The sequence below is a fragment of the Acinonyx jubatus genome, chromosome D1, assembly GCF_027475565.1.
Source record: "Acinonyx jubatus isolate Ajub_Pintada_27869175 chromosome D1, VMU_Ajub_asm_v1.0, whole genome shotgun sequence".
Taxonomy (NCBI): Eukaryota; Metazoa; Chordata; class Mammalia; order Carnivora; family Felidae; genus Acinonyx; species Acinonyx jubatus.
Window position 1 is genome coordinate 26,253,976 of NC_069390.1, and position 26,106 is coordinate 26,280,081.

At 40.9% G+C, this 26,106-nt stretch overlaps 2 protein-coding genes across 3 annotated transcripts in view; one reads left to right on the top strand and one right to left on the bottom strand.

Annotated features, from left to right (window-relative positions):
* The window catches only part of PDHX (pyruvate dehydrogenase complex component X), a 71,988-nt gene extending 69,977 nt beyond the window's left edge, over positions 1–2,011 (bottom strand). Inside the window, exon 1 of one of the 2 annotated variants that reach the window (XM_027072907.2) lies at positions 1,789–2,011. In XM_027072907.2, coding sequence (XP_026928708.1) covers positions 1,789–1,948 — 160 coding nt within the window. In that variant the 5' untranslated portion in view covers positions 1,949–2,011. The remainder of the gene's footprint in view (positions 1–1,788) is intronic. The other variant, XM_027072908.2, reaches the window with a different exon arrangement.
* A 103-nt stretch (positions 2,012–2,114) lies between these two features.
* On the top strand, positions 2,115–26,106 carry APIP (APAF1 interacting protein). Its single transcript, XM_027072909.2, has 7 exons — positions 2,115–2,383; positions 12,600–12,700; positions 18,303–18,351; positions 19,439–19,556; positions 21,064–21,199; positions 24,536–24,703; positions 25,787–26,106. Exons 1-7 carry the CDS (start codon positions 2,327–2,329, stop codon positions 25,884–25,886), a joined length of 729 nt encoding a protein of 242 aa, XP_026928710.1. The 5' UTR covers positions 2,115–2,326; the 3' UTR covers positions 25,887–26,106.

Sequence of the window (26,106 nt, forward strand, 5' to 3'; positions counted from 1 at the left end):
TAAAAATAGAACTACCCCACAATCCAGCAACTGCACTACTAAGTATTTACCGAAAGGATACAAAAATACAGATCTGGAGGGGTATATGCACCCTTATGTTTATCACAGCATTATCAGCAATAGCCAAATTATGGAAAGAACCCAAATGTCCATCAACTGATGAATGGATAAAGTGTACACACACACACACACACACACACACTGAAATATTACTCGGCCCTCAAAAAGAATAAAATCTTGCCATTTGCAACAACATGGATAGAGTGAAGGAGTATTATGTTAAGCGAAATAAGTCAGTCAGAGAAAGACAAATACCGTAAGATTTCATTCATATGGAATTTAAGAATCAAAACAGATGAACACATGGGAAGAAAAAAAAGGGAGAGAGGGAAGCATATCATTAAAGACTCTTAACTATACAGAACAAACTGAGGATTGATGGAGGGAGGAGGGTGGGGGATGAGCAAAACGGGTGATGGGCATCAAGGAGGGCACTTGTTATGAGGAGCACTGGGTATTACATATAAGTGATAAGTCATGAAATTCTATGCCTGAAACCAGTATTACACTTTATATTAACTAACTAGAATTTAAATAAAAATTTGAAAGAAAACAAAAGGATACCTTCCTAAATTATTTGCAACACTGAGCTTTTACTATGTCATGATTTTCTAAGGTAGTGAGTCTTAAAGTGTAGCCCAGCAAACACCACCATAAAATATCAAAACTTGAGCTCCATCCCAGACAGAATATCTGGGAGCTACAGGAAAGTTCAATATTTCACAAAATGGAAAAAGGGAAAACAGGGAATTCTATACACAGTTAAAAAAACCCACTACACCAAGAGGTATTTTATGAAATATTCAACTGAAGAAACTGAAATAAATTGTTCCCATTACCAAAGCTTAAAATCTCAGTGTGCTCATCTTACCGTGTGACTCTGTGTAACTTTTTTTTTTCTGAGTCTCAGGTAGCTCAGAATATGTAAGCAATGCCTACTACCCCTAATTTTTTATATCAAAATTCAGACTGTGAAGTGCCAGATGATTGGCAGGTAATACAGCACACTCAAAAAATGTTAGCCATATCCCCCCACCCTCATGTAAAGAAAAATAATGCCCAGCATACTATATTACCTCCTGTTAAATACTAAAAGAATTATGTTAATTCTGTTAATGTCATTACTTAATGCCTACTTTCTGTAATAACTTCTTGGTATGATTCCCCTCCTAATATTCCACTCTTTCAAGCGCATGTTTTGCTTAAAGCATTCTTCTCGACCTATGTCTGTGATGTCATAGGTATTTACAAATTAAGTCTCTTGCTTGTCGTCGCGCGGGGCAACCCGAGAGGCTTGGAAGAAAATATCTCCCAATAGAGAGGGGCCAAGAGAATGAATAAGAATGGCTACCAGTGGCTTTTGAATCTCAGCAAGCTTCGACACCCTGACAGCTTTAGGGGAACCTGAGACTGGGAAGTGGCTTGAAAGAAAGGCGTTTAGGACCTCTCTCCGCGCGTCACAAATAACCCAAATTCCAAGGCAAGGTCACAGAGAAGCCACACTAACCAGGGGCCCAGGAATGGAGTCAAGATCTCCCAACTCCCAAGAAAAACCCTTCGCGGCATGCATGCACTAGGCCAAGTCAGCGGACCTCTCCCCGAGAAAAGGCCTTAGGAACCGGGAGCCGCGGGCACTTCCACACCCAGATGGGCCTTGAATCCAAAAGCCCCTGACCCAGGCCCATTACTCAGCTACACGGAGAAGCTGAGCGAGCCCCGACCACTCACCCCGCAGCCACTGCGTGCTGTGAAGCCATCTCCAACTAGCTCCGCGACCGAAAGACCATCCGGAAGCGCCCCTCACCAGCCCCAGTCTTCGGCAGCCGCCGGAGCCCAAGAGGTAGCGTAGCACCCGAGGGTCACAGCCCAGCCTCCAGGAGGCCGCCATCTTCCCGGCCTTGTCGCGGGCTGCCCGCAGCACCGCCTGATCGCCCAGTCATCAAGACCCTCCCAGGCCCCGCCTCTTGTCACGTTGGCCACACCCCCTGGCTCCAGTGGTGCGCGTGAGTCTCGGAATCAAGAGGTTCTCCTAGTCCCGCCTCCAATCTCGTTGGCCCCGCCCCTCAGCCAGGAGGCCGCGCCTCTGGATCTACGGTCCGCGAGGTCCTCCAAGACCCGCCTTCCGCCTTTTGGACCCGCCCCCGAGCTGCCCTTAGCGCCGCCCGATTGCAGCGGTGGTCACGCCACAGACTGCTCTTAGCCCAGACCCACCTCGGTCCCGAAGCCGCTCAAAGATAGGAGGCCGTGGGTTCCCCTCATCAGGGCCATGTCGGGCTGTCACGCTCCGGAGGGAGACTGCTGCTCGCAGCGCTGCGGCGCTAAGGTAGGGGCGGGGCCGCGGGTGCCCTGTTTGCCCGGACTTGAGGCACAGGTGGCGTGCGGCGGCGGAAGCGGGGCGCCGACCTGGGGGGCCTGGGACCGGTGTGGACGCCACCCTCGCTACCCGCCGCCCTGGCTCCGCAGGCCGATTCGAGGCCACGGCAGTCGCTGTTCCCGAGGCTGGGCTCCGATGATGGGCGCTGGGCGCCAAACGCTGAAAAAGCGAAAATAACGGAGGAGAGCGCTGCGCATCTTGAGTGTGTTTTGAAACAACTTACCGGGAGTACAGGGCAAACGAGGCAACAGGAGGCACTGGAGTGGAAATGGAGCTAAGACTGCCCTCGAGCTTATTTTCTGCGCCCTGGCAATCAGCCCGACGTTTGGCAGGCAGTAGGCGCTCGGGAGACGGTGGCCAAACCGAGGCTGTGCTTCAGTAGCCCCCACTTTCCCTCTCGGCCTGCCTCAGTTTAGAGTGATTATGGGATGGTCATCCTTGAGCAGAAGTCAAAGGAAAATCCACCCTCGGGCTGCATCTGCTTTTCATTCACTGGGTATACACCCCAACAGCTTTATGGAATACCTGTGTGCCCAGGGATACAGCGAGGATTAAGACAAATGGCCTGCGGTCTGGAGGAAAACTAGAGGAGTAAACAATTACAATACAGTGAGAGAACCCCTGCTTAAGAGGCAGGGATAGCCCCCTAAAATTAGCCCCCTATTCCTCCTGTTCTTTCTTAGGACTGACTGAAGGCCCCAGTTAAAAAAGTCGTAACGTGGGAGATCTTATTGCGAAATACTTGTCAGTCTTGTGGGAATACTCCCACAGCTTAGCAAAAGCTAAGCAAAGACAGCTTAGCAAAGACAACTGTGAGGATGGAATGGTGGACAGGAAAAATTGGATAGAAAGGGGGAAGATGTTGGATACAGGTCAGATGGCTAGGCAGGCGTGCGTGGAAACTGCAGAAAGCAACCTGTTAGAATCTCTGCTAAGATGTTTCGATAGCATGTGTGTTCATGCCACCAGTAAGTGAATCTTGGTGAAATATTATCTAAAGGAGCATCAAAGAGAGCCTTTATCAAGGGATCTGAGAATAAACAAGACCTCTCAAACCAAACGTGGCCAACAGACAGCTGGGCCAACAGCTGTGTTTGCTTCACTTACTGTTCATAAGAAATATTAGCCAACCTTTCAAAATGCAGAACACTTCAGGCTTCTGTTAAAACTTTGGTACATCTGATGGCATGGAGCTTGTATTCCTTCATGGGATCTGGGTTGAGCTGACTAGTGAGTACCACCTAAATGTGCTTGCCAGGCTACAGAGCTCCCCTACCCACAACAGATTTGCATATGCACTTAAATAAACCACTTCCAGTAAGCTTCATTCGGTCCGTGAGCCACCAGTTCATAAGCTCTGATATAGGACTTTTCTTGATGTAGGAGATGTGATCTTAATTCACAGTGTTTATTGGGCAAAGCACTATCTGGTAGGTATACATCAAGAGCATGTTCCCTGCTTTGTAGGCAGCTAAGCTTAGCTGGGAAATAAACCAAGAACTACTTCTATTTTTTAATTTTACCTCACATATCATAGTGTCCTATATATGTCAACCCCGAATAAATACTCGTTCTTTGCTGTTATTATAACACAAGGCCTTTCAATACCCTTCCCTTGACCTCATCAGTTCTGTACATCTTTACCCCTCCCCTCCACTCTAGCAACGCATTCCCATGGCCATACCCTTCCCTGCTCCACCACTGCTCCTTCACCTCACACCTTTTTGGGGTGAAGGACTTTTCTTTTTTTACTCCGACACTTCTCTCTGTGTAGCCCCCCATCATAGGATCTATCACACTGGATTACAAATAATTAATTGCCTTTACTTAAATGCCTCCCACGCAGACCCCCAAGGGATGGGGTTTGAGGGAGTGTCCCTCAACTACACACATTTGTGTCTCTACAAATATTATTGTGTCCTACTGCAGCTGGCTCCTGGACACCTCCACATTACCTGAAGTGACTATCCTCAGACCTCACCATCTCCTCTCATTCTTTCCCCCAAACCTGCTTTGAAGGTGACTTCGCCTCCAGAAACACAAAGAAAATGAAGTTGTTAGTTGTGAACATCTTAACTTCAATTTCTTCCTGTTCCTACCTACGTTATAATGTTAAGATTAAGAACAAGACATCTAGAATTTGACTGCCAGCGAAAATCTTGGTTCTGCCAGTTGCCACGTGGGCAGTTTTGGATGCATTAATCTTTTTTTTACTTTCTTTTTTTTTTTTTTGAGAGAGAGAGAGAGCGCAAGTGAATGGGGGAGGGACAGACAGAGAGAGGGAGACAGAATACGAAGCAGGCTCCACGGGGACTGAATCCCACAAACCTGGCATCATGACCTGAGTCAAAATCAAGAATTGGACCTCCAACCAACTGAGCCACCCAAGTGCCTCAATCTTTCTTAGCATAATATAGCTATTATAAGGATTAAGTTGTATATATAAGCTTTTAGTATACTACCTGGCATAAAATAAGTATTCAATAAATATTAACTATTTTTGTTATTAATCGTATTATTACATATCTTCCTTACTTTTCTTCTTCCTCCTAAGATAAATATTTCCCTGGTCTAATTCCAGCTGCTCTGTCTCCACAAAGATTGACCTATTAGGCTTTTGCTTTCCTGTGGTGCTAATCTCTCCCCCTTCCCTAATTTTACCTTTTAGCATGAAAGGAAAACTGGTTATTTCAGAGTTTCCTTTACATGCTAAAACTCTGTTATTAACCAGTTTTCCCTTCGGTTTCCCTATCTGGCCCTTCAGAGCCACACTATTGAAAGAGTCTTTAGAATTCTCTGCCTCTAAGTTTCATTCACTTCTTAACCCACTAAGATCTGGCTTCCACACCCAACCTATTAAAACAATTCGTACTTAAGGTTGACCTAATTTACAAAGATAGTTGGCCTAGCAAAAACCCAAAGTGAACCCATCGTTTTTGTGATCGCACCGAGCTGCATTCCTAGAGAAAATTACATAACTGCGCTGAGCGGCCTCACTTCATATTCAAGATTTCAACCCCAAATTGACCCTTAACACTGCCCAACAACCATCCCATGTTTCCCCGGTACTTTACTGTCCCACTCCCTGAGAGGACTAGTTTATACCTTTTATTATCTTTTCAAGCCTCTCATACCCCGTCCCCACATCGTTCCTCAGCTGATGGCTTTGTTTATACTTAAGAAAATAGAAGACACCGGATATGAACTTACTTGCCTTCCTACCACAAAACCTAGCGACCTGCTGAAACGGGAACCCACCTTCTCATTTTTCAAGATGGCGGAAGCCCAATCTCTCCTCTTGTGCACAGGATCTGCCTCCCCTCTCACATTCAGAAATTGTTCCTGTCCCTCTCCCTGTCTCTCTTACTGTGAATCAGCCCCCTCTCGGCCAGACTGTTCTCATCAGCATGGCTTCCAAGGCCCTGCGTGACCTGGCCCCTACAAGTTCATCTGCCTCTCTCAGTACTTTCCTTGTCAGCACTCTGCTCCGGCCACCTGGCCCTCTTTCCATCAAATGTGTTAAGCACTGTCTCACTCCAGGGCCTTTACATCTGCTGTCTTCTCTGCCTGGAGTGCTTGCCGCACCCCAGACAAACCTTGTGTGTGCAAGCACATTCATTTATTACACACTGGTTGGTTGGTTTGTTTTTCACATTCTGTGGCCTTTAGATTGTCAAGTGCTCAGAGAGGCTTTCCTTAACCACCTTATTCAAAGTCAATCTCTGCTACGTTTCTCTTAAGTTCCTTGTTTCCTTCTTCCTACTTATTTAAAAAAAATTTTTTTTAATGTTTATATATTTTTGACAGAGAGCATGAGCGAGGGAGGGGCAGAGAGAGAGGGAGACCTAGAATCTGAAGCAGGCTCCAGGCTCTGAGCTGTCAGCACAGAGCCCGACGCGGGGCTTGAACTCAGAGTGGAGATCCCGACCTGAGCCAAAGTTGGACGCTCAATAAGACTGAGCCACCCAGGCGCCCCTCCTTCTTCCTACTTATTATAATTTATTCCTCTCTTTGCTCTTTTAAAACTACCCCAGAATGTACATTTCTTTAGGGCAGGGACTTTGTCAAGTGTTAGTGGCTGAATTGCCAGGAAATGCTTGGCATACTCCCACCATCCTTCATTGAGACCTGACTCACCCTTCCCTCCTCTGTGAAGCTTTGCCCGACTCCTGCTCCCTCCCACCGCTAGCTTCTTCCTCCCACCGGTAAGTGGCTTCCTTGGACTGCCCTGTATTATGTATTGCTTTGTCCTTTCATAACTTCTATACTAGATTGTAAGCTTCTTGAGGGCAAGGGTTTTATCTTCCTCCTATTCATTTCTTCAGGGCCTGCAGAAGTTTGCCAAATGAATGAATGAGAAGGCTCTATAATAAAAAACGAAAGGACAGGTACACAGAGCAAATGCTGTGGCATGGGATTAGAGGAAGGAGCGATCGCTTCCTGCTGGGATGATGGCAGAAGGAATCACAGGGGAAGCGATAGGGGGCCTGGTGTTAACGCTGATAAGCAGGAGCCTGACAGAGTCGCAATAATTGAAAATCCACCACGAGCAATAATAGTGCAAAAAAAAAAAAGATGCACTTGGTTATAAAGAAAATATGTCTTAGTTAACTAGTGCTCTCCATAGCAAGTACCTCAAAACTTGGGCTTAAAACCCAAACACTGACTGTCTCGCAGAGTTTGAGGATTAGGAGTCTAGGGGAGTTTGGCTCAAGGTTCTGGCTCAGGGCCTCTCCTAAGGTGGCAGACAAACTGTCCCCTGGAGCTACTGTCATCTCGAGGCCTGATGGCATCTGGAGCTGCAGGCATGCCACAGTGTCGTTGGCGGGCCTCCATTGCTCACTGATTATTGTCCATACACCTCCAATTCTTCACCACACGGCCTTCTGTGTAGGCTGAGTACCCTCTCCATGTAGCCGCTGGCTTCCTCCCCCAGAGAGCAACCAAGACCGAAGCCATAGTGTCTTATATCCTAATCTCAGAAGTGACACGCTGTCACTTCCCCTGTACTACTGTAGTCCGTTGGCCACGCAGCCCTAGTACGATGTGAGAAGGGCCTACACCGCGGGGTGTGAATACCAGGAGGCAGAGATCACAAAGAGCCATCCTGGAGGCTGACTACAACTAAGTTGAATAGAACTGAGAGATTTGTATCAAAATGGACTGAAAGAAAATGGGCGAAAAGTAAAATTGGGGCAAGAAAGCAGAAGGACTTAAATAACAGACCAAGGAGGTGCCCCTGAGCATTAAGTAATTGGAGGGATGGGGTGCAGTGATCAAAGCAGTATATTCTTTTAGTGCTCGTGGGAGAGAGGAGGGTAAGCTAGAGAAGAGGGAGAGAAAGGAGAAATTGTAGGCAAGGAGACCAAATAGGGACAGATAACCTTATTCCACCCCAAATGAGTCCTTGAAAGAGTTTTTACTCAACTGTTGCAAAATAAGAAAATAAGGACAATCAAAAAGTGAATTTCACAAAATTAACACATTCGGTTTAAAGGACAACCTTTTATTTTGAGATGAACCTTCTTACTCTTTTCTTTATGTTAAAAATGTACTTTTTGGGCGTCGCCTGGGGGGCTCAGCTGGTTAAGTGTCCAGCTCTTGGTTTCGGCTCAGGTTATGATCTCTTGGTTTCGTGAGTTCAAGCACTGCATCGGGCTCTGTGCTGGCATTGCAGAGCCTGCTTGGGATTCTCTCTCTCCCCCTCCTCCACTCACACTCTCTGTCTCTCTCAAAATAAATAAACTTAAAAAAAAAATTAAATAAAATTTTAAAATGTACTTTCTTTTTTGAAAAAGGTGATAGTAGATGGTTAAATGTAATTACCTTTATAACTTAGCAACCTTATGTCAGTCCCTAAAATTTAAACTACAACAGCAACAACAAACCCTGGTTTAAAAAAAATGTTTTTTTAAAGTTTATTTATTTTTGAGAGAGAGAGGAAGACAGGGCGTGAGTCAGGGAGTGACAGAGAGAAAGGGAGACACAATCCCAATCGGGCTCCAGGCTCTGAGCTGTCAGCACAGAGCCGGATGTGAGGCTCGAACCCACAAACGGTGAGATCGTGACCGGAGCCGAAGTCGGACTCTCAACCGACTGAGCCACCCAGGCGCCCCTACAAACTCTGGTTTTGAAAATCAGAAGTCTGGAAATCACTGATCCAGATTATTAGCATAAGGAAACTGATACCCAGAAGGGGTCACGGACTTGCCTTAGGGCATTCAGCTAGTTGGGGGTCAAAGCTGAAGCAAGCCTCCACGCCTTCTCATTTCTTCCAGTCAGTGCCTAACTGGCGTGAAAGAGTTTGTAAGTGTGGTGAAAGTGGAAGGGAGAAATAGGGTCAGTGGAGGTAAAGTTGCAAAGAAAGCCAGTACGCACGGAGAGGAGAAGGAGATGTGCAGAGAGAAACAAAGCCCAGAGACTGAAAAAATGCCGACAACTTGGCCGTGTCTGAATCCAGTCCCTCCCTTGGGCCAGTGTCAAGAATTTTGAAAGACTGAAATGAGCAGAAAAGATCACTAGGTGTCACGGGCTATCTTTGAGCTATTGTGCAACTCTGTAATTGTAGAATCTGACAGTAATGCAGATGATTACTGACCCTAGAAATGCAGGCTGCATTCTGGACATTCAGTTCGTTGCTGCCTGGTGGATACTGTCCAGTTTTTCCTCATTTATAAATCCAGAATTCCTAATTACTTATATGGGTGATGTTTTGCCTTCTCTTTGGACACAGCAGTATCATGTTTCTGGTTCCCTCACTAGCTGATGGGTTAAATAATATATTTGACACGTGTTTATTTTATATTTGTTTTGAGAGTCCCCCAGGCAAACCTCTGTCCAAGCAGTACCTCTCTTATGCTTCAATTGAAAGAAAAGGTGGGGGAGGGGAGTAGAATCCTTGTTGGCTGTGAGCAAGTATATCAGTGACAGTGAAACTGATTTCCATAAAATAACGGGACTGAAAAATCGGAAAAATTAAGTCTTGCTTCAAAAACTTTTTAGGCTTTAATGTTTTTGCTATATACAAAATACTGTTAAATGTTTCTCCCTCACACTATAGGACCTCTACTGTCAGAAGTTGATTGCAATCTATCTTCAGTTATGTGTTTCAAAATTCTTACAAACCCAGACATAATAGTAACAGATAAGTAATATTATTGACATTCAGGGGAGAAGTAAATATTAACTAAGCTTCTTGTCAATTCTTAGTGAAATATACATTCTGATACTTTCTTACCATTCTGAACAATTTAGATGATTGCATTTTTACCAAATATATCTGTTAGTTCCCACTGCTACAATTTCCTAAAATTGAAATTTTGTGGGTATGAACAAATGAATGAAACTTTATTAACAGGAACGGCCTTATCATGGTTATCACTGTAGTATGAAGCTGGCTAGTTGCTACAATAACTCAGGACTGGAAGACAAAAGGGAAGGGGGAGACCCATAACAGACTATTTTCTATAATGTTTGCAACTTTCTGTGCAAATGGATGGCTTTAAGGATTGGAAACCTGTAGGAGTTTTCTCCTTATCTGTTCTTTAATATATAATTAAAATATCATTTGTATCACTAAAAAAGAAAATGGCAAATTATACAAGGCATGGATAATTCTGGCTAGATTTTGTAGGGACAGATATAAGGAAAACCAACACAGCTTTATTATTAGTTTCAATTCCAGAATTTTTAGCACTTTAAATGGGAGGGAGGTAAAACTTCCAAATATAAAATAAATAAGTCATAGGGATGAAAAGTACAGCATAGGGAATATAGTTAATAATGTAATAACACTGAATGGTGACAGATGGTAACTGCAGTTACTGTGGCGAGCATAGCCTAAATTGTCAAGAGTTTATTGTACATTGAAAAAACTAATAGAACATCGAAAAAAATGGGAGGGAAACTAACATTGTCACACATTGTCCTGGATGCTTTATCTCCATTTTTTCTCATTTTTAAAAAAACTTACTCCCTCCATACCTGGAAGCCTGTAGCACTGTATCTCTTTTTACTCCTCATAATATTCTCATGTTGTAGATTAGTAAACCGAAACCCATAGTCATATAAGCAATAAATAGTGTAACGAAGGTTTGACTTTACGTCCGTTAACTCCTAAGCCTGTGTTGAGTCAGAACTTTAAAAAATTTTAACATTCCCGTGTTCTTAATTTTACATTTTGAAGTCTACTCCATCAAACTATTATTTATGATAAAATACAAAGTGTATGTAAAATATTAACAGTGAATTGGGGGAAAACACTATAATTTCAGAAAGCCAGTGAAGTAGCTAAAAATTTGGTGTGCTCAAGAGTCAGCCCTCTCTGGACCCAAAGGTATTTCTCCCCTTTATCCAGTGCCAAGATTTATACAGGCAAGCTTCCCAGCTGTGCTTTTGTGCACAGAGGGTCTATTTCTTGTTTACCCTTACCTGGGGGGTATAACCTCTTATCTGGTTTCAAGCCTATAGAGGGATTTCCTATTAGGTACCCCATTCTGAGCACACCCTAGGGTTTATTTCGTGTTTCTGACAGCTTGCATAGCTATCAAAATTGAAGGTCAAGCTCACCAGAGATCTGCAGATACCTTCAGGGAAATGGCTTCAGAGCTTCCCTCCGGGGTAGACTCACTCTGGTTTCTTTTTTTTTTTAACAACTATTTTTTTTTTTTTTGATGTTTATTTATTTTGAGAGAGAGAGTGAGCTTGCACAAGCAGGAGAGGGGCAGAGAGGGGAGAGAGAATCCCAGGCAGGCTCCCCGCTGGCAGTACACAGCCCAATGTGGGGCTCAGTTTCACAAATCATGAGATCGTGACCTGAGCCGAAATCAAGAGTTGGATGCTTAACTGACTGAGCCACCCAGGAGCCCCCACCCTGGTTTCTTTTATGGCCACTGTGAAGCCTTCTTTACTTTTTTGCTAGCTCAGCAATTTAATTTGAAATTTTGTTTTAAACTTTATTCAGGAAAAAAAAATTACTCAACATTTTCAGTTGTTTTCAAGGTAAAAGTTATATTTCATACTGCCAGAAATGGAATTCATTGCATTTTTCATTATTGTTTTGGGTTTTATTAACTTTAACTTTAAAAAATGGGGAAACATCATATTTTTTATTCCTAAAGAAGTAATCATCAGACTTAACAAAAATAAGCTCTTACTTTAACTAGATTTATTGTGCTGATCACTTACAATATATACAGATACCTACTCTTTATGTTAGCCACTTGAAACTAATATAATGTTGTATGTCAATTATACTTCAATAAAAATACATGAATAAAAGCTCTATGTTCATCCCAGCGGATATACATTTGTTCCTATACACACATATCTTCATACAAATGGGCCCAGAAAGTATTACTTGTGATTGCTTCTGAGTGAGTCCTTTCTATGTTTTTTTCTTGACTTTATATTCCATAGTGAATATATATTGATTTTGTAATAAGCAAAAACAATGTAATCACTATGGAGAAAAGACATTTTAGAATAAAAATAAAATCAGACCAACACAGAATATGAACAAATAGCTGTCATATATATGTATATCATGACTTAACTGAGTAAGATGTTTTGTGTAATGAAATTTGCTGGACAGACCAAAACATGTTCCTTTCAGCACTAAATTCTATTTTATTTCAGCCATTGCAGTAGATGCTTTGCATTATATACTGGGCATTTCCTCACCTTGTTCTTATAGCCTATTCCATAGTGTTGGACTATATGGCCCTATCCTGAATAATTCCAGGTTGCCAAATAACATAGATCCACTTTCTAAACATCAAAAACAAATTATGGGGGCACCTGAGTGGCTCAGTCAGTTAAGTGTCTGACTTCAGCTCACGTCATGACCTCATAACTCGTGGGTTCAAGCCCCACATCGGGCTCCGTGCTGACAGCTCAGAGCATGGAGCCTGCTTTGGATTCTGTGTCTCCCTCTCTTCTGCCCCTCCCCAGCTCACACTCTGTCTCTCTCTCTCCTTCAAAAATAAACATGAAAAAAAAAGTTTTATAAAAACTTTAAAAAACAAAGTATGTTTCATAATAGTTTTCTCCCTCATGGTACCCTCTCTATATAGTAGATTTTCTTGGCTTCTTAGCAAAGATGTCAGCTGGAAAAGTCACCCAATAATATAATGTCTGTTTGAAAAATCCTTATCTTCTTTTTAAGGACAAGGAACATCCAAGATACCTGATCCCAGAGCTTTGCAAACAGTTTTACCACTTGGGCTGGGTCACTGGGACTGGAGGAGGAATTAGCTTGAAACATGGGTAAGTGTCTGCCTGATGTCATTTCTGAGCATTCTCCACGTAAGTAGCCCGTGAAGAGCCTAATATGTGTTATGTACAAAGAACAACTGGTACTCAGTTTTATGTGATAGTGAAAGTATCTAGTTTCTAAATGGAGAAATCAGTATTTGCGTAACTGAATGACAAGTGTGTAGAAGTTGTACATACAATAAATACCTAAGGATTTAAGAATCACAATTTCTAAACAGAATAATTTGGGCCTCGGTCTTTGGAGTCCCAAAGTTAAATTGCACACTGCCAAGTATGTTTCTATGTCTGGAATTAGAAAGGGTCCCTTCTTGGGAATGCAAGCTGGTGCAGCCACTCTGGAAAACAGTATGGAGGTTCCTCAAAAAACTAAAACTAGAACTACCCTACGACCCAGCAATTGCACTACGAGGCATTTATCCAAGGGATACAGGTGTGCTGTTTCGAAGGGACACATGCACCCCCATGTTTATAGCAGCACTATCAACAATAGCCAAAGTATGGAAAGAGCCCAAATGTCCATCAATGGATGAATGGATAAAGACAATGTAGTATATATATACAATGGAGTATTACTTGGCAATCAAAAAGAATGAAATCTTGCCATTTGCAACTACGTGGATGGAACTGGAGGGTATTATGCTAAGTGAAATTAGTCAGTCCGAGAAAGACAAATATCATAGGACTTCACTCATAGGAGGACTTTAAGAGACAAAACAGACGAACATAAGGGAAGGGAAACAAAAATAATATAAAAACAGGGAGGAGGACAAAACATAAGAGACTCATAAATATGGAGAACAAACAGAGGGTTACTGGAGGGATTGTGGGAGGGGGGATGGGCTAAATGGGTAAGGGGCACTAAGGAATCTACTCCTGAAATCATTGTTGCACTATATATATATATACTAACTAATTTGGACGTAAATTAAAAAAAATTAAAAATAAAATAAAAAAAAAAAGGGTCCTTTCAAGGTAAGCAGGATTTGTTTCAAGGGTTCAGATACATATTTTAAAGTCACTTAAACACAGATTACGAACCATCAAAAGTACTAAAAATTACCTTTTATTAAGTCAAAAGACGACATTATGCCTTTCTAAGTGCATCATGTATCATCATTCATGGATAGCACCTGCTGGTCTTTGTTGCTCAGACGATAAAACAAGAAACACTGGTTGAAACAGAAAGAATTTTACTTGTTCATTAGGTATGTTCAGTGTCTTTCCTCCAAGAAGTTAAAGAAACAAGTGACTATTAGTAATGAAAATACAAGTTGTAGAAACTCATTCTTTCAAGTGTTTCTGGAATAGGATGAATGTTTTTTTTCTCCTGAACTGTTTCAGGAATAGTACTATCTGGAGGCTGAATGTTAAACTGAGTAACTTGATTTCTTTCTTTATCCTAATTCACTTTCTTTAACAAAATTGAATTAATATGACATTTATATAATATCGAATCTATATAGTAATACTGCCAAGGGGGCTGCATTTCGTAGAAAGGAATGGAATGGAAAATTTAATCAGAATGCTTAGAACAAAAGAGATTTTTCGGTATACTACAGGATGATGCCAGTGAAATTTCATCTACTTCAAATTACCGAGTAACTCATGGAATAGTAATTGAACTGTGGGCAACGTCAGTAGGGACCCAGCTGTCACAGTTCCATGTATAGGGATGCACTCAGTCTGGAAACGTCATGTTCCTCATGGTGCATCGCACATCCATCCGTGCCTCCTCTCTGTCAACCCAGTGCTCCATCAATCCAATTCAGCATTTGGCAGGTTTTCAGATTATTTTGCCAAAGCTTTCAAGTCGACTGTTCAGAGCAAAGTCCTAAGATAATGACATTTGTCACTAAGATGATGACATTTGTCACTGTTGTTTCATTTATCCATTTAGTTGAGTTCCCAATAATTTGGTTTCTCAGCTATATTTATAATCCTATTCTAAACATTGCCTTTAGTTAACTGCTTTTTATTTGCATATGCAGAAATTTATGTATGTACAAATATGTACAAAATACTTCTATCAAACTGAGTTCAAATAACCATTTTTGAAGTGGCTCTTTAAATAAATGGCAGTGATGGGGCACCTGGGTGGCTCTGTCAGTTGTATTTGACTCTTGAATTTTGGCTCAGGTCATGATCTCATGGTTCGTGAGATCCATGCTGTCAGCGTGGAGCCTGCTTGGGATTCCCTTTCCCCCTCTCTCTCTGCCCCTCCCCTGCTCGCTTGCTCTCTCTCCCTCACTCTTTGTCTCAAAACAAATAAACATTAAAAAAAAATGGCAAAGTGAAAATGGAATGCAAATCTCAAAAGTAAATTTATTTATCATAAAGACATAAAAGACTATGTTCTTTCTAGAAGAAGTTTACTAACCCATGCACTGAAAATGTGTGTGGTCACCCTAAAACACTCACGGGGCACCTTTTAAAATTAAATGGTTTTTACAGCACTACAATCAATTTATGGGGACATTGCGTCATAAGCGAAAATGTTTGGTCCTTGGTTAGGTTCTTAATGGGTGAGGAGCTCCTCCTGGAGGTCACGGGTGGAAACAGCCCCAATTTTATGGCATTGTTTAGAATGTTATTAAACGTGTGCTTTGCAAAGTAAGATGGGTAATTTGTAGTAAAATGTTGAATTTTTTTCCTCGTATTTAAATGACTTCATAAACCCACATCATTAACTATCTGCTATGTTATTCTCGTGTTATAGGTGAAAGTTTGGTTTTCTTTGTCTGATGCTTAAAGCAAATAAATTTGGAATGAAGGACAAACCCAATAGATTATGTTTGGAGATATAAAATTATTTACTGATTCCAAGGTTTGACTGATACCATTTTAGATTATACTACTTGTGTGTGGTACCAAAAGATGTGTATAAAAGACAGCTTAAGATACATATGAGAGTTAAATCAGAAGGAGGAAATAGAAGAGCAAGAAAATGACAGTAATCGAAGCAATTCCAAGACACTGAGCAGCCATTGTGTTTAGGTTGGGGCACTACTATTCACATTTAGCATTTCCTGTTTTTTGGTTTTTTTTTTTAAATGTTTTTATTAATTTATTTTTGAGACAGAGAGAGAGCATGAGCAAGGGAGGGACAGAGAGAGAGGGAGACACAGAATCGGAAGCAGGCTCCAGGCTCTGAGCTGACAGCACAGAGCCCGACGTGGGGCTCGAACTCACAGAGTGTGAGATCATGACCTGAGCTGAAGTTGGACGCTCAACCAACTGAGCCACCCAGGTGCCCCGCATTTCCTGTTTTCATGGTGTGATGTTGAAACGTGTCAGAGACACCAGTCCTATTCATGCTATTAAAATTAAATTTGATAAACCTGTAGTGTAGACAAGATATGTGAGGTATATTATGATTTAAATTTAAAAAAAAAAAGTTTTTTTGAGAGACCACAAACAGGAGGGGCAGACAGAGGGGGACAGAGGATCCAAAACAGGCTCTGAGCTACAGCAGTGAGCCCAATGGGAGGCTTGAACTCAGGAACCACGAGATCATGACCTGAGCCAAAGTCAGACGCTCAACCGAACCACCCAGGTGCCCCTAGATTTAAATTTTTTTAAATAGCCAGGCAGTAAATAAAAGTAGACACAACTGAACATAGATGTATTTTGAACTCTTGAATTTTGTTTCCCTCCTTATGGAATAGTGAAAGAGCAGGCAGTACCGAGAAATAAATTTCAAAACTTAATACTTCAGATGCAAAATGCTTTTTGTTTGTGGCTTACGGCACCAAGTAAATACTTCCCTTTTAGTCTTTGGCACATTTCCCTCCTAAAATAAAGGCTCTCGGGGCACCTGGACGGCTCATCAGTTAAGTGTCCAACTCTGGATTTTGGCTCAGGTCATGACCTCAGGGTCCTGAGATCAGGCTCTGTGCTGGGCATGGAACCTGCTTAAGGTTCTCTCTCCCTCTCCCCCTCCCCCACGCTCTCTCTCAAAAATAAAATAGAGTTTCTATCATCTTTACATTTTTATCCAGGTACCTCCTTCTTTGTAGATGTAAATATATATTTTTTCTAAAACATATTTAGCTAATCTTTTAATTACCCAAAGTTGATCAGTTTTGTTTTCTACAAAGGGAGCAATAAAAACAGATTCAGATTACGAAATCACTTGAATAAACAGAATACCCTGGATTTTCCCACTTTGTAGATGGAGTGTATTTACTAACAGGCTGTTTTAAACTTTATTTGGGTCTGTTCCCAGGACTGCATACATTTCTCCCCACACAAGAAGACTTACCCTACAAGTCCACTGACTATATATCACACATGAGTCTAGAATTTCTTCCATGTTACATAAGGAAAGAAGATTTGGATTCCCGGTATTTGCAAAGAACTCTTTCTAACTGTATGATCCCTCTGATTCCACTGGTTCCAGAGGAATGCCACTGTGTTTTCTTATGTCATGAGGTTTGTTTTATGCAACAAAGCTCTAAAGCGAGCTATTTCATGAAAACAACTGAATGTAGCTTACTGTGGTTTGGATTTCACTCCCATTACCAGACATTTCTTTTCCAGATCTTAGTTTACCAGTGGACCCTTAAAGGAACTTTCATTTTTGTCAGTTACAAGTCTATGGGTTTATTAATAACTGGATTGATGGCTTGACTCAATATAGGCCATCATCCTCATTTTTCACCAGGAACCAGTGTCCCTACATCCATGTCTCAGCGGCAGAAGCTGGAGCATTCAGGTGCTGGTATTTCTTTCAGTCGCATGTATGTGGCAGCTCTTTACTACCTTCTGGGAGCCACTGAAACTGACAAAGGAGCCAAAGGACCTTTGTTGAGGCTGGAGAGAATTTAGAGAAGATTTTGAAATTAATTTCCCGATCAAATTTGAGAGTACTTTGTGACAAATGGTACATTATAGCATCTCCCCTAGCACAACATTCTGTAACAGACACATCTCCAGATGGAACCGTGCCTTTTATCCGTATTTTTAACTTTCCACAGTTGTTTCAGCTTTATTACCAAATAGTTTCACCAGAAAGATGTGCTTTTCAAATAGGAAGCATATATTCCACCCAAAAAGTAGCTTAGTGTTAATGCTGTAATTTAATAAGGTGTCCAGCAGGGGTCCCTGAACTTCATGTTTTATAAGCAGAGCATTTCAAGCACCAAAATTAAACTTGATCCCTTGCGAGAGACAGAGATCATCTGCTCATGAGCATATCTTCCCCTGATTGGATTTTGTAATAACTGTTCTACATTTAATGAGATAAACTGCAATCTTATGCTTAAAGATGCCAAAGACTTGTTTTATTTCCCATAACCAGATAAAAATCTGGTTACCATTGATTTTGCACGGTAAACAGAAATAATGAAATATGTATGAAAACTGCCAACATTTTACTGCATCACCAGCATTACGTGTGTAATGTAATTACAGTGCATTAGTAATTTGTTATTCTTTCTATACAGCACACATCATTAATTAATTCAAGCAGCTTTCTGTGTGATTTGATTTATAAAGAATATTGATGATTGGACTGTAAGAATACACTTGCCTTTGTTCAAAAGCAGAACGGTAGAGTTAAATACATACCAATTTCTACATTTTGTGTTACCAGCGATGAGATCTACATTGCTCCTTCAGGAGTGCAAAAGGAACGGATTCAGGTATGTTAAAGGTTCCTTCTTGACCCCAAAGCTCTTTTCTTCTCTACTTGACTATTATTGTTTTGTGAAATGGAATTAATTTTAAAAGAAGTTTTGAGGGGGGGTTATATTGATAATTTAAATGAATAATCAATAAACATTTCTTAAGTAACATAAATTTTTTTTTTAAGGTGAACCTCCATGCAACTAATATTTTTGAATTGTCATTCATCCTCTAGAGGGCACAAGTGAATGGCACAATCTTAAGTCCTACTACAAAGTGATTATAATTTTGCAGCATTATAACACTGTCTTTATCAGGCTGGTAGGGTGATCACGTTGATGGTCTCAATGAACCAAACTGACTCTTATTAAACAATAGCAAAGCTATTCCAATCTAAGTTATAAAAGTTTATTTCAGATTTTTGAGAAGTCTCATTCCATATTAATGCTGGAGTGCTGAAAATTTAAACATAACACTTAACTCCTAAGGCATAATCCTTCATTAATAAAACATTTATATTGTAGTTTGTAATAAACCCTGGCAAATGAAAGTCACAAGTCGGAAGTATGCATGCACTACTAGGAAAAATCTGTGGATCTGCTTAATTACTTCAACTTTAAGAATAATATACCTTACTGAGATTAACGTGTCTGAGTACGAGTTCCCTTTCTCAGGAGATAAGAAAATTCTACTCTATATTTTTCCTCCTATGATGACATATGAAGAAAAAACTGTAACCCCCATCTTAGAATGATGATTTCTTTGTAGAGTTTCTCTGAAATATAGTTGTGAAATGACCGGGGAAAGCCAAGAAGCTAAGTTGATGAAGTATCATTACATGCATATGAAATTTTCCATATCAATTGTTTCTTCAAATTCTAAAGGAAGAATTGCAGCTCTCTTGAGAATATTTTTATCAGTAGAAAACAGTTTTTATTTCTCAAAATGGCTAAAACATTTTGGAAGAGAAACAATTATATGAATATTTAAAAGATGGGTTAAATATGCATACATACATCTTAGCACACACACACCAGAAAGGGGACACTTCTAATTGATATCGTATAAGCCTTGTTTTTCTTCTCTGCCCCCCTCTACAAACAGCCTGAAGACATGTTTGTTTGTGACATCAATGAACAGGACATAAGTGGACCTCTGCCGCATAAGAATCTTAAAAAAAGCCAGTGCACTCCTCTTTTCATGAATGCTTACACAATGAGAGGTAGGCAGAAAATGTATTCACCATAAAGAACTATTTGCTACAGAGTAGGTTTTCTACATAATTGTAAGTATTGTTGTAGTTAACATTTCTCGAACACCTACTGTGTGCAAGAACTTTAATTATGTTAACACTTTCAGTGCTCACATCAGCCCATGTGGAAGGTCCACTGTGACTCCATTTTATATACGACAGGACAGAGGCTCTGGGAGATTTTCCTGAAATAAATAGCTAGTGAGTACTGGGGCCAGAATTCCAACCTAGTATGACTCCACTAGATTGTCAGGTTGACTGACAACACTATATTTACAATCAGATGCCTACTTCCAGGGTAGAGGTCTACCTCTGGGAACTTGTAGAAGGTAAGTAAGATTACAAGTGAGGGAAAATTGTGGCCTTTACTTTTAGTGGGAATAGTGCCGTCTCTCTCTCTCTCTCTCTCTCTCTCTCTCTCTCTCTCTTTTTTTTTTAGTGTACCATATGATAAAAGTAGGAGTCTTATTTCGATTCCCAGAATTTGTGATAGCAAACCAGTCTGGAAAGGTTGAGCCTAGAGGACGGTGTGAAAATAGAAAATTATACCTGAAACACCAGAGCAATAAAGTCATTACAGCCATGCTTTTTATAGCCCCTGAATGAAATCTGTTCTGAGCATGGTCTCATGCTGTGTTCTGTTCCCGGATACTGTCAGCTGCTCCCGACAGCGTAAAATCTCAGGAACAGATGCTAACAGCATGAAACATCTCTCCCAGCATAAAGTGAAATAAACTTCCAATTGCAAAAATAGCCATTACTGAATTTTATAGCATACAAATCCTTTTTTAGGTAAATCCATTACACTGTACCTTAAAACCCTGCAACCCCGATGCCACCGAGACATGGCCCGCACTCTGAAGCCTAACTCCATGATTAAGGGTCACCATGACCACAGTTTAAACCCAAGTGCCACCACTGCTATCTGCAAACCGCAGACAAGTGATTTAATATCTCTGAACCCCCGTTTCCTTGACCATTAAGTCGGGGAGATAGAATTGACATCTCTGTTGTTGTGGGGGACTCAAGATCAAGAGATCACACATAATGGGGATTTGCCCAGTGCCTGGCACAGAGGAACTCCTAATTAAATGGGAATATTGGACTATGATCTCCATGATTATTCTAGTTACACTTCAGACCATCTAAAAGCTATTTCTTAAGCATGTGTATTGTGCATTGCCCTGATGCTGATAAAGTTTAAATGCTTTTTGCAGCTTTGCAGCTTCTGTTAGTATTTCTCTCTTCCTACCTCCATCCCTCCCCTCCTGTCTACTGCCAACTTATTATTCCATGCCAAGAAAAACAAGGTCATCATCATATACAAATAAGTGTATGTGATATATAACATATATATATGATATGTGATATATAATATATATGTTATATATATACTATATGTCACATATCATATATATATTTTTAAAGGTATCATTTTGTGTTCCCTGAGTATGTGACTTTCTTCTCCCTCCTCCAGGAGCAGGTGCAGTGATTCATACCCACTCAAAAGCAGCTGTCATGGCCACCCTTCTCTTCCCAGGACGAGAGTTTAAAATTACACATCAAGAGATGATAAAAGGAATAAGGAAATGTACTTCGGGAGGGTATTACAGGTATTTTTTTTCTATTTTTGCTTAAGTAATTTCAAAAGTATTTTTTCTGTCTTTTGATAAAGAGGCTACTGATCTTTTTTATACCTTTAATGAGATGTTGTGGGATCTATGTTAAGTAATACCCCACTTAATATTACACTTCCAGATCTGTTCTCAGTGACACAAATCAGACGCCACCCTTCCTCCTCCCCACCACCACCCCAGCCTTGGTAAATTATTAGCAACATGAATAATGAAACCGTTTGTCAAAGTTAAGTGGAAAACCCTTGGCTGAGCTTGATATAGAGATGGAAAGATTATGTTCCTGTATGGAAGCACCCTGAGAGCGTGGTCCCCTCACCTCCATTTTGTCTCCAGGAAGCTTCAGCCCTGACTGAAGCTTCATCTTGATTTAATTTAATATGTCTAGGGGAGCCTGTGTCGGTTAAACATCTGACTTGAGCTCAGGTCATGATCTTGCAATTCGTGAGTTCAAGACCCGTGTCGGGCTCTGGGCTGTCAGCCCAGAGCCTGGAGCCTGCTTCAGAGTCTATGTCTCCCTCTCTCTCTGCCCCTCCCCTGCTCGCACTCTGTCTCTCTCTCTCTCAAAAATAAATAAATGTTAAAATTTATTTAACATTAAATAAATGAGTTCAAGCCCCACATCGGGCCCTGTGCCGACAGCTCAGAGCCTGGAGCCTGCTTTGGACATGTGTCTCCCTCTCTCTCTGCCTCTCCCCTGCTCATGCTCTATCTCTCTCTCGTGCTCTCAAAAATAAAAAAAATAATAAATTAAAACAAATTTTTAGTTTTTTCAAATTTAGTATTTCTAGAATATTCTCATATTTACGATTATTTCAGTTAAGTAGATCTATGTATTTTTATAATTTTTCAGTATGGAAAGTGGCATAGATGGTATAGAATGGAGGCCTTCTAGATAAAATCAACCAAATCCGCCAGCCCACCAAAATGTTCGCCAATCTAGAATACAGGGATGGGAAGAAATGCGTTCTCAGTGTTCAGGTACAAGCTAAGCATTTCATTTGACTGTACTGGCATTCTTATTCCTGAGCTGCTTAATTTGCCAAAGGGCCTGATCCTACCTTACCTTGCTTAGAGGAAACGGGTGCCAGTTTTTCTAAAGTGTTCTTAACAGCTGTATCTTATTGTTAATCCACGTAGTAGAATCCAAGTACATGTTTAAACTAGTGTGCTGGGAACTTAATATGACTTGATTTTAGTTACTATTTATTGTATGCCTACAGCATTACTCAGCACTGCAGAATATCTATTTACAAAAGTGAAATGTTTAAATTATGAAAGTGTACATACTAAGGAAAGGATAGCCCCACATTGCCTTTCCATTCTGGGTCTCCAAGGAGAGGCATTGTGTGTGCTATTAATTTCAGCAGCGTTTGGTTGCTTTGGTGAAGAAATAAAAGCAGGTGAGAAGGAGGCGTGAAAGGGCGGGTAGAGGGACAGCAGAGAGCCTTCTGGAATTCTGTGAGAAAAAGAATGGTCCGAATCAAGACATGCCACTTTTTATGCATCGTAACATACACGCTTCATAGATCACTTTAAACGTTTCTGATTTTAAAGAATACAAACCTTTTTGAAATGTCTTTTGCTATTCTTTTTGATCCTGGCTGGGAAGTCAGTAACAGGGTCATTATCACAGCTCAGGAGGCAGTGATCTTTCTTCAGAATTTGGGGAGAATCCTAAGAGTCCAGTTTTCAAAAGAAGGGGCAGTGAAGGCTGGACGAAGGAACAAAGGAGGGTTTTGATGCTCTGTATTTTTTAAGTCCAGCTTGAAAAACAAAAACTTTCAAATACACACCTAATTCTCCTCAGGGGAGGTTACCGTATGTATGTAAGTGTGGTTGTCCTTCCTTCCGGCAGCAACACGGGTGGCCTGTGGCAGAGTGAAAAGCACACTGTTTAGAGGTCAGAGGACCATCTTGGCTCTGTTCCTCATTTGACTCAGAAGGAATAGTGTTCAGTCTGTAAAGTGGGTGGCTTGGGTTGAATTTCAGGTCTCATTTTGCTGTGATATTATTTGACTCAGGAAAAGATGTCTAACTTTTCAGTGTATGCTAGAGGAAAATATATGTTTGTGATTCTCTTGGCCAACATTAGGAAAGATCTGGGGGGCGTCTGGCTGGCTCAGTCCGTTAAACGTCTGACTTCGGTTCAGGTCATCAACTCGCATTTTGTGAGTCCGAGCCCCACGTCAGGGGCTCAGAACCTGGACCCTGCTTCGGATTCTGTCTCCCTCTCTCCCTGCCCCTCCCCTGCTTGCACTCTGTCTCTCTCTCTCAAAAATAAGTAAAGATTAAAAAAAAAAAGAAAGAAAGATTTGGGGCTAGCAATTCATTCTTTCCATATTTTAAGAATATCCTTCAATTACCTCTATTTCACTTAAGTGAAATAATAAACATCTCCATAATGCTGCTGGTAGTGGTTGGCCAGGCTGTTTATCACATGACAGCTCTTTAGCCTATACCTGCCCTAAAGTAGCAATTTTTGGTAAAACGTTACTTAGAACTTCTTTTGTTGTTGTTAAGTTTGGCCATTATAGAGGTAGTGAAAAAGGAGATGTTCCTTTAACAAGGGAAGAGAAATTTATGTAAAAGGGAAAACATGTCCGAGTTTGACTGGATATAAATGACCTCAGAGACAGACTTAATTTTACCAGTATCTAAGTTATTTGCGTAAATATTATTACATGAACAGAAAGGAAATGCATATTCTGATTTTATCACATGTATTTACTGAAAACAGGTGGAAGTAAAAGAAGTTCTAATGCCACAGACTTGAGAATGTTCTGAAAGGACTATCACACCTTTAATAGTTATTTCCAGAAGGTTCTTGCTAACCCAGTACTATAAACCACACCCGTATATATTTATTTGCCTGAGACACCTTGAGGTCTTGCAGAGATAAAATAAAATGATTTTGTATCTTTGGAAAATCCATACTTAACATGTAGTTCAATTGTTAATCCTTTCTATGTTTCTGGTTCTCGGAACTATCATTTCTCATCTCCTACTAAAAATACTATGATTGTCTCTGCCTCAAGGAAATACTTGTATGATCTTGATAATTTCTTTGTTAGGTTTTGGTATCCTATACAAATTTCTGCCACTTAGAATAATACCTGCCAAATTCCCAAGGCGTCTTTTGATACAGCTCTCTATGCAAGATATACAGAATAACATGCAAAATCTTGTTCATAACGTGGAGTGGCTTTCAGATACAAAGAGAATGTCTAGTTGGTCCGTGAAAAAAATTGTAAATTTTACATATGAATACCTTTATTTGCTCTAGCACGAAAAATGGCTTGTTTTGTCCCATAGGTATGATGATATGTTAGTGGTACCCATTATTGAGAATACACCTGAGGAGAAAGACCTCAAAGAACGAATGGCTCGCGCGATAAATGAATACCCAGACTCCTGCGCGGTCCTGGTCAGGCGTCATGGAGTGTACGTCTGGGGAGAAACCTGGGAGAAGGCCAAAACCATGTAAGTATCCATCAAAGGGCATTTGGGACAAGTCACTATACTCCAGATGTGAAGAGGGAATGAAGTGTGTTTTATGATTTGAAAGGAAGTACGACTTTTTTGTGTGTTATTGGTCAAAGTGGTTTAAATTTAAGTCATCTGGGGGCGCCTGGGTGGCTCAGTCAGTTAAGCGTCCAACTTCGGCTCAGGTCATGATCTCACGGTTCGTGAGTTCAAGCCCCGTGCCGGGCTCTGTGCTGACAGCTCGGAACCTGGAGCCTGCTTTGGATTCTTTGTCTCCCTCTTGCCCTGCCCCTCTCCTGCTTATGCTCTGTCTCTCTCTCTGTCTCAAAAATGAATAAAAACAGGGGTGCCTGGGTGGCTTGGTCAGTTAAGCGTCCGACTTCGGCTCAGGTCGTGATCTCACGGTCCGTGAGTTCGAGCCCCGCGTCAGGCTCTGTACTGACCGCTCAGAGCCTGGAGCCTGTTTCAGATTCTGTGTCTCCCTCTCTCTCTGCCCCTCCCCTGTTCAGGCTCTGTCTCTCTCTGTCTCAAAAATAAATAAACTTTAAAAAAAATTTTTTTTTAAATGAATAAAAACATTTAAAAAAATTTAAATTTAAGTCTGTTATTTCTAGATACTTGATTTGCATTATGTATTCATTTATTACAAAATATTTATTGGACAAGCTGTTATTTGGCGAGACACTATGCACTTGATACAAAGGAGAAGGAAACAGCTCTTTTTCTCCCAAGTGTAAGGCTAGAAGGGAGAATAAGGCTAACCCAAGTTAATAATGATTTGCTACATTTATTTCAAAAAGTGACACGGAGTAAAAAATTTAAATTTATGTAAGTAGTATATTTTAAACTCCCTTTTATTTCCTGAGATGCATGTAATATGGTTGCATGATTCAAAATGATTCCTTTCCATGTTTTAATAATGCTGGGGGCAAAATGAGAAAAATCTGGCCTGGAATTGAGAAAAAAACAATGCACTAGGAGCCGGCTTAGCCTGATGGAGAGGAGACATGTGGGAGGGCTGGAGAACTCTCTTAAGTTCTTTGAGCTAAGAGCTTCCGTTCTTTGCTTTCTCTCTTCTAGGTGTGAGTGTTACGACTATTTGTTTGAGGTGGCCGTGACCATGAAGAAAGTGGGCCTGGATCCTACACAGCTTCCGGTTGGAGAAAATGGAATTGTATAAGCCAAGTGAAAATGTAATTCTGTACACCAAGCCTATCTTGATTATTATGCAAATGAAACTTGATTATTCTTTTTAATGAATTGAACCTTCCCATGATACTATTAAGTCACTAAACACTGAAGATGGTCACCCTGAATCTACTTCTGACGTTGGACGATATTTGCTTATATTCTTGGAATTTTAAATGGCAAGGCGGTGGAATAAAAAATTTTATAATGAA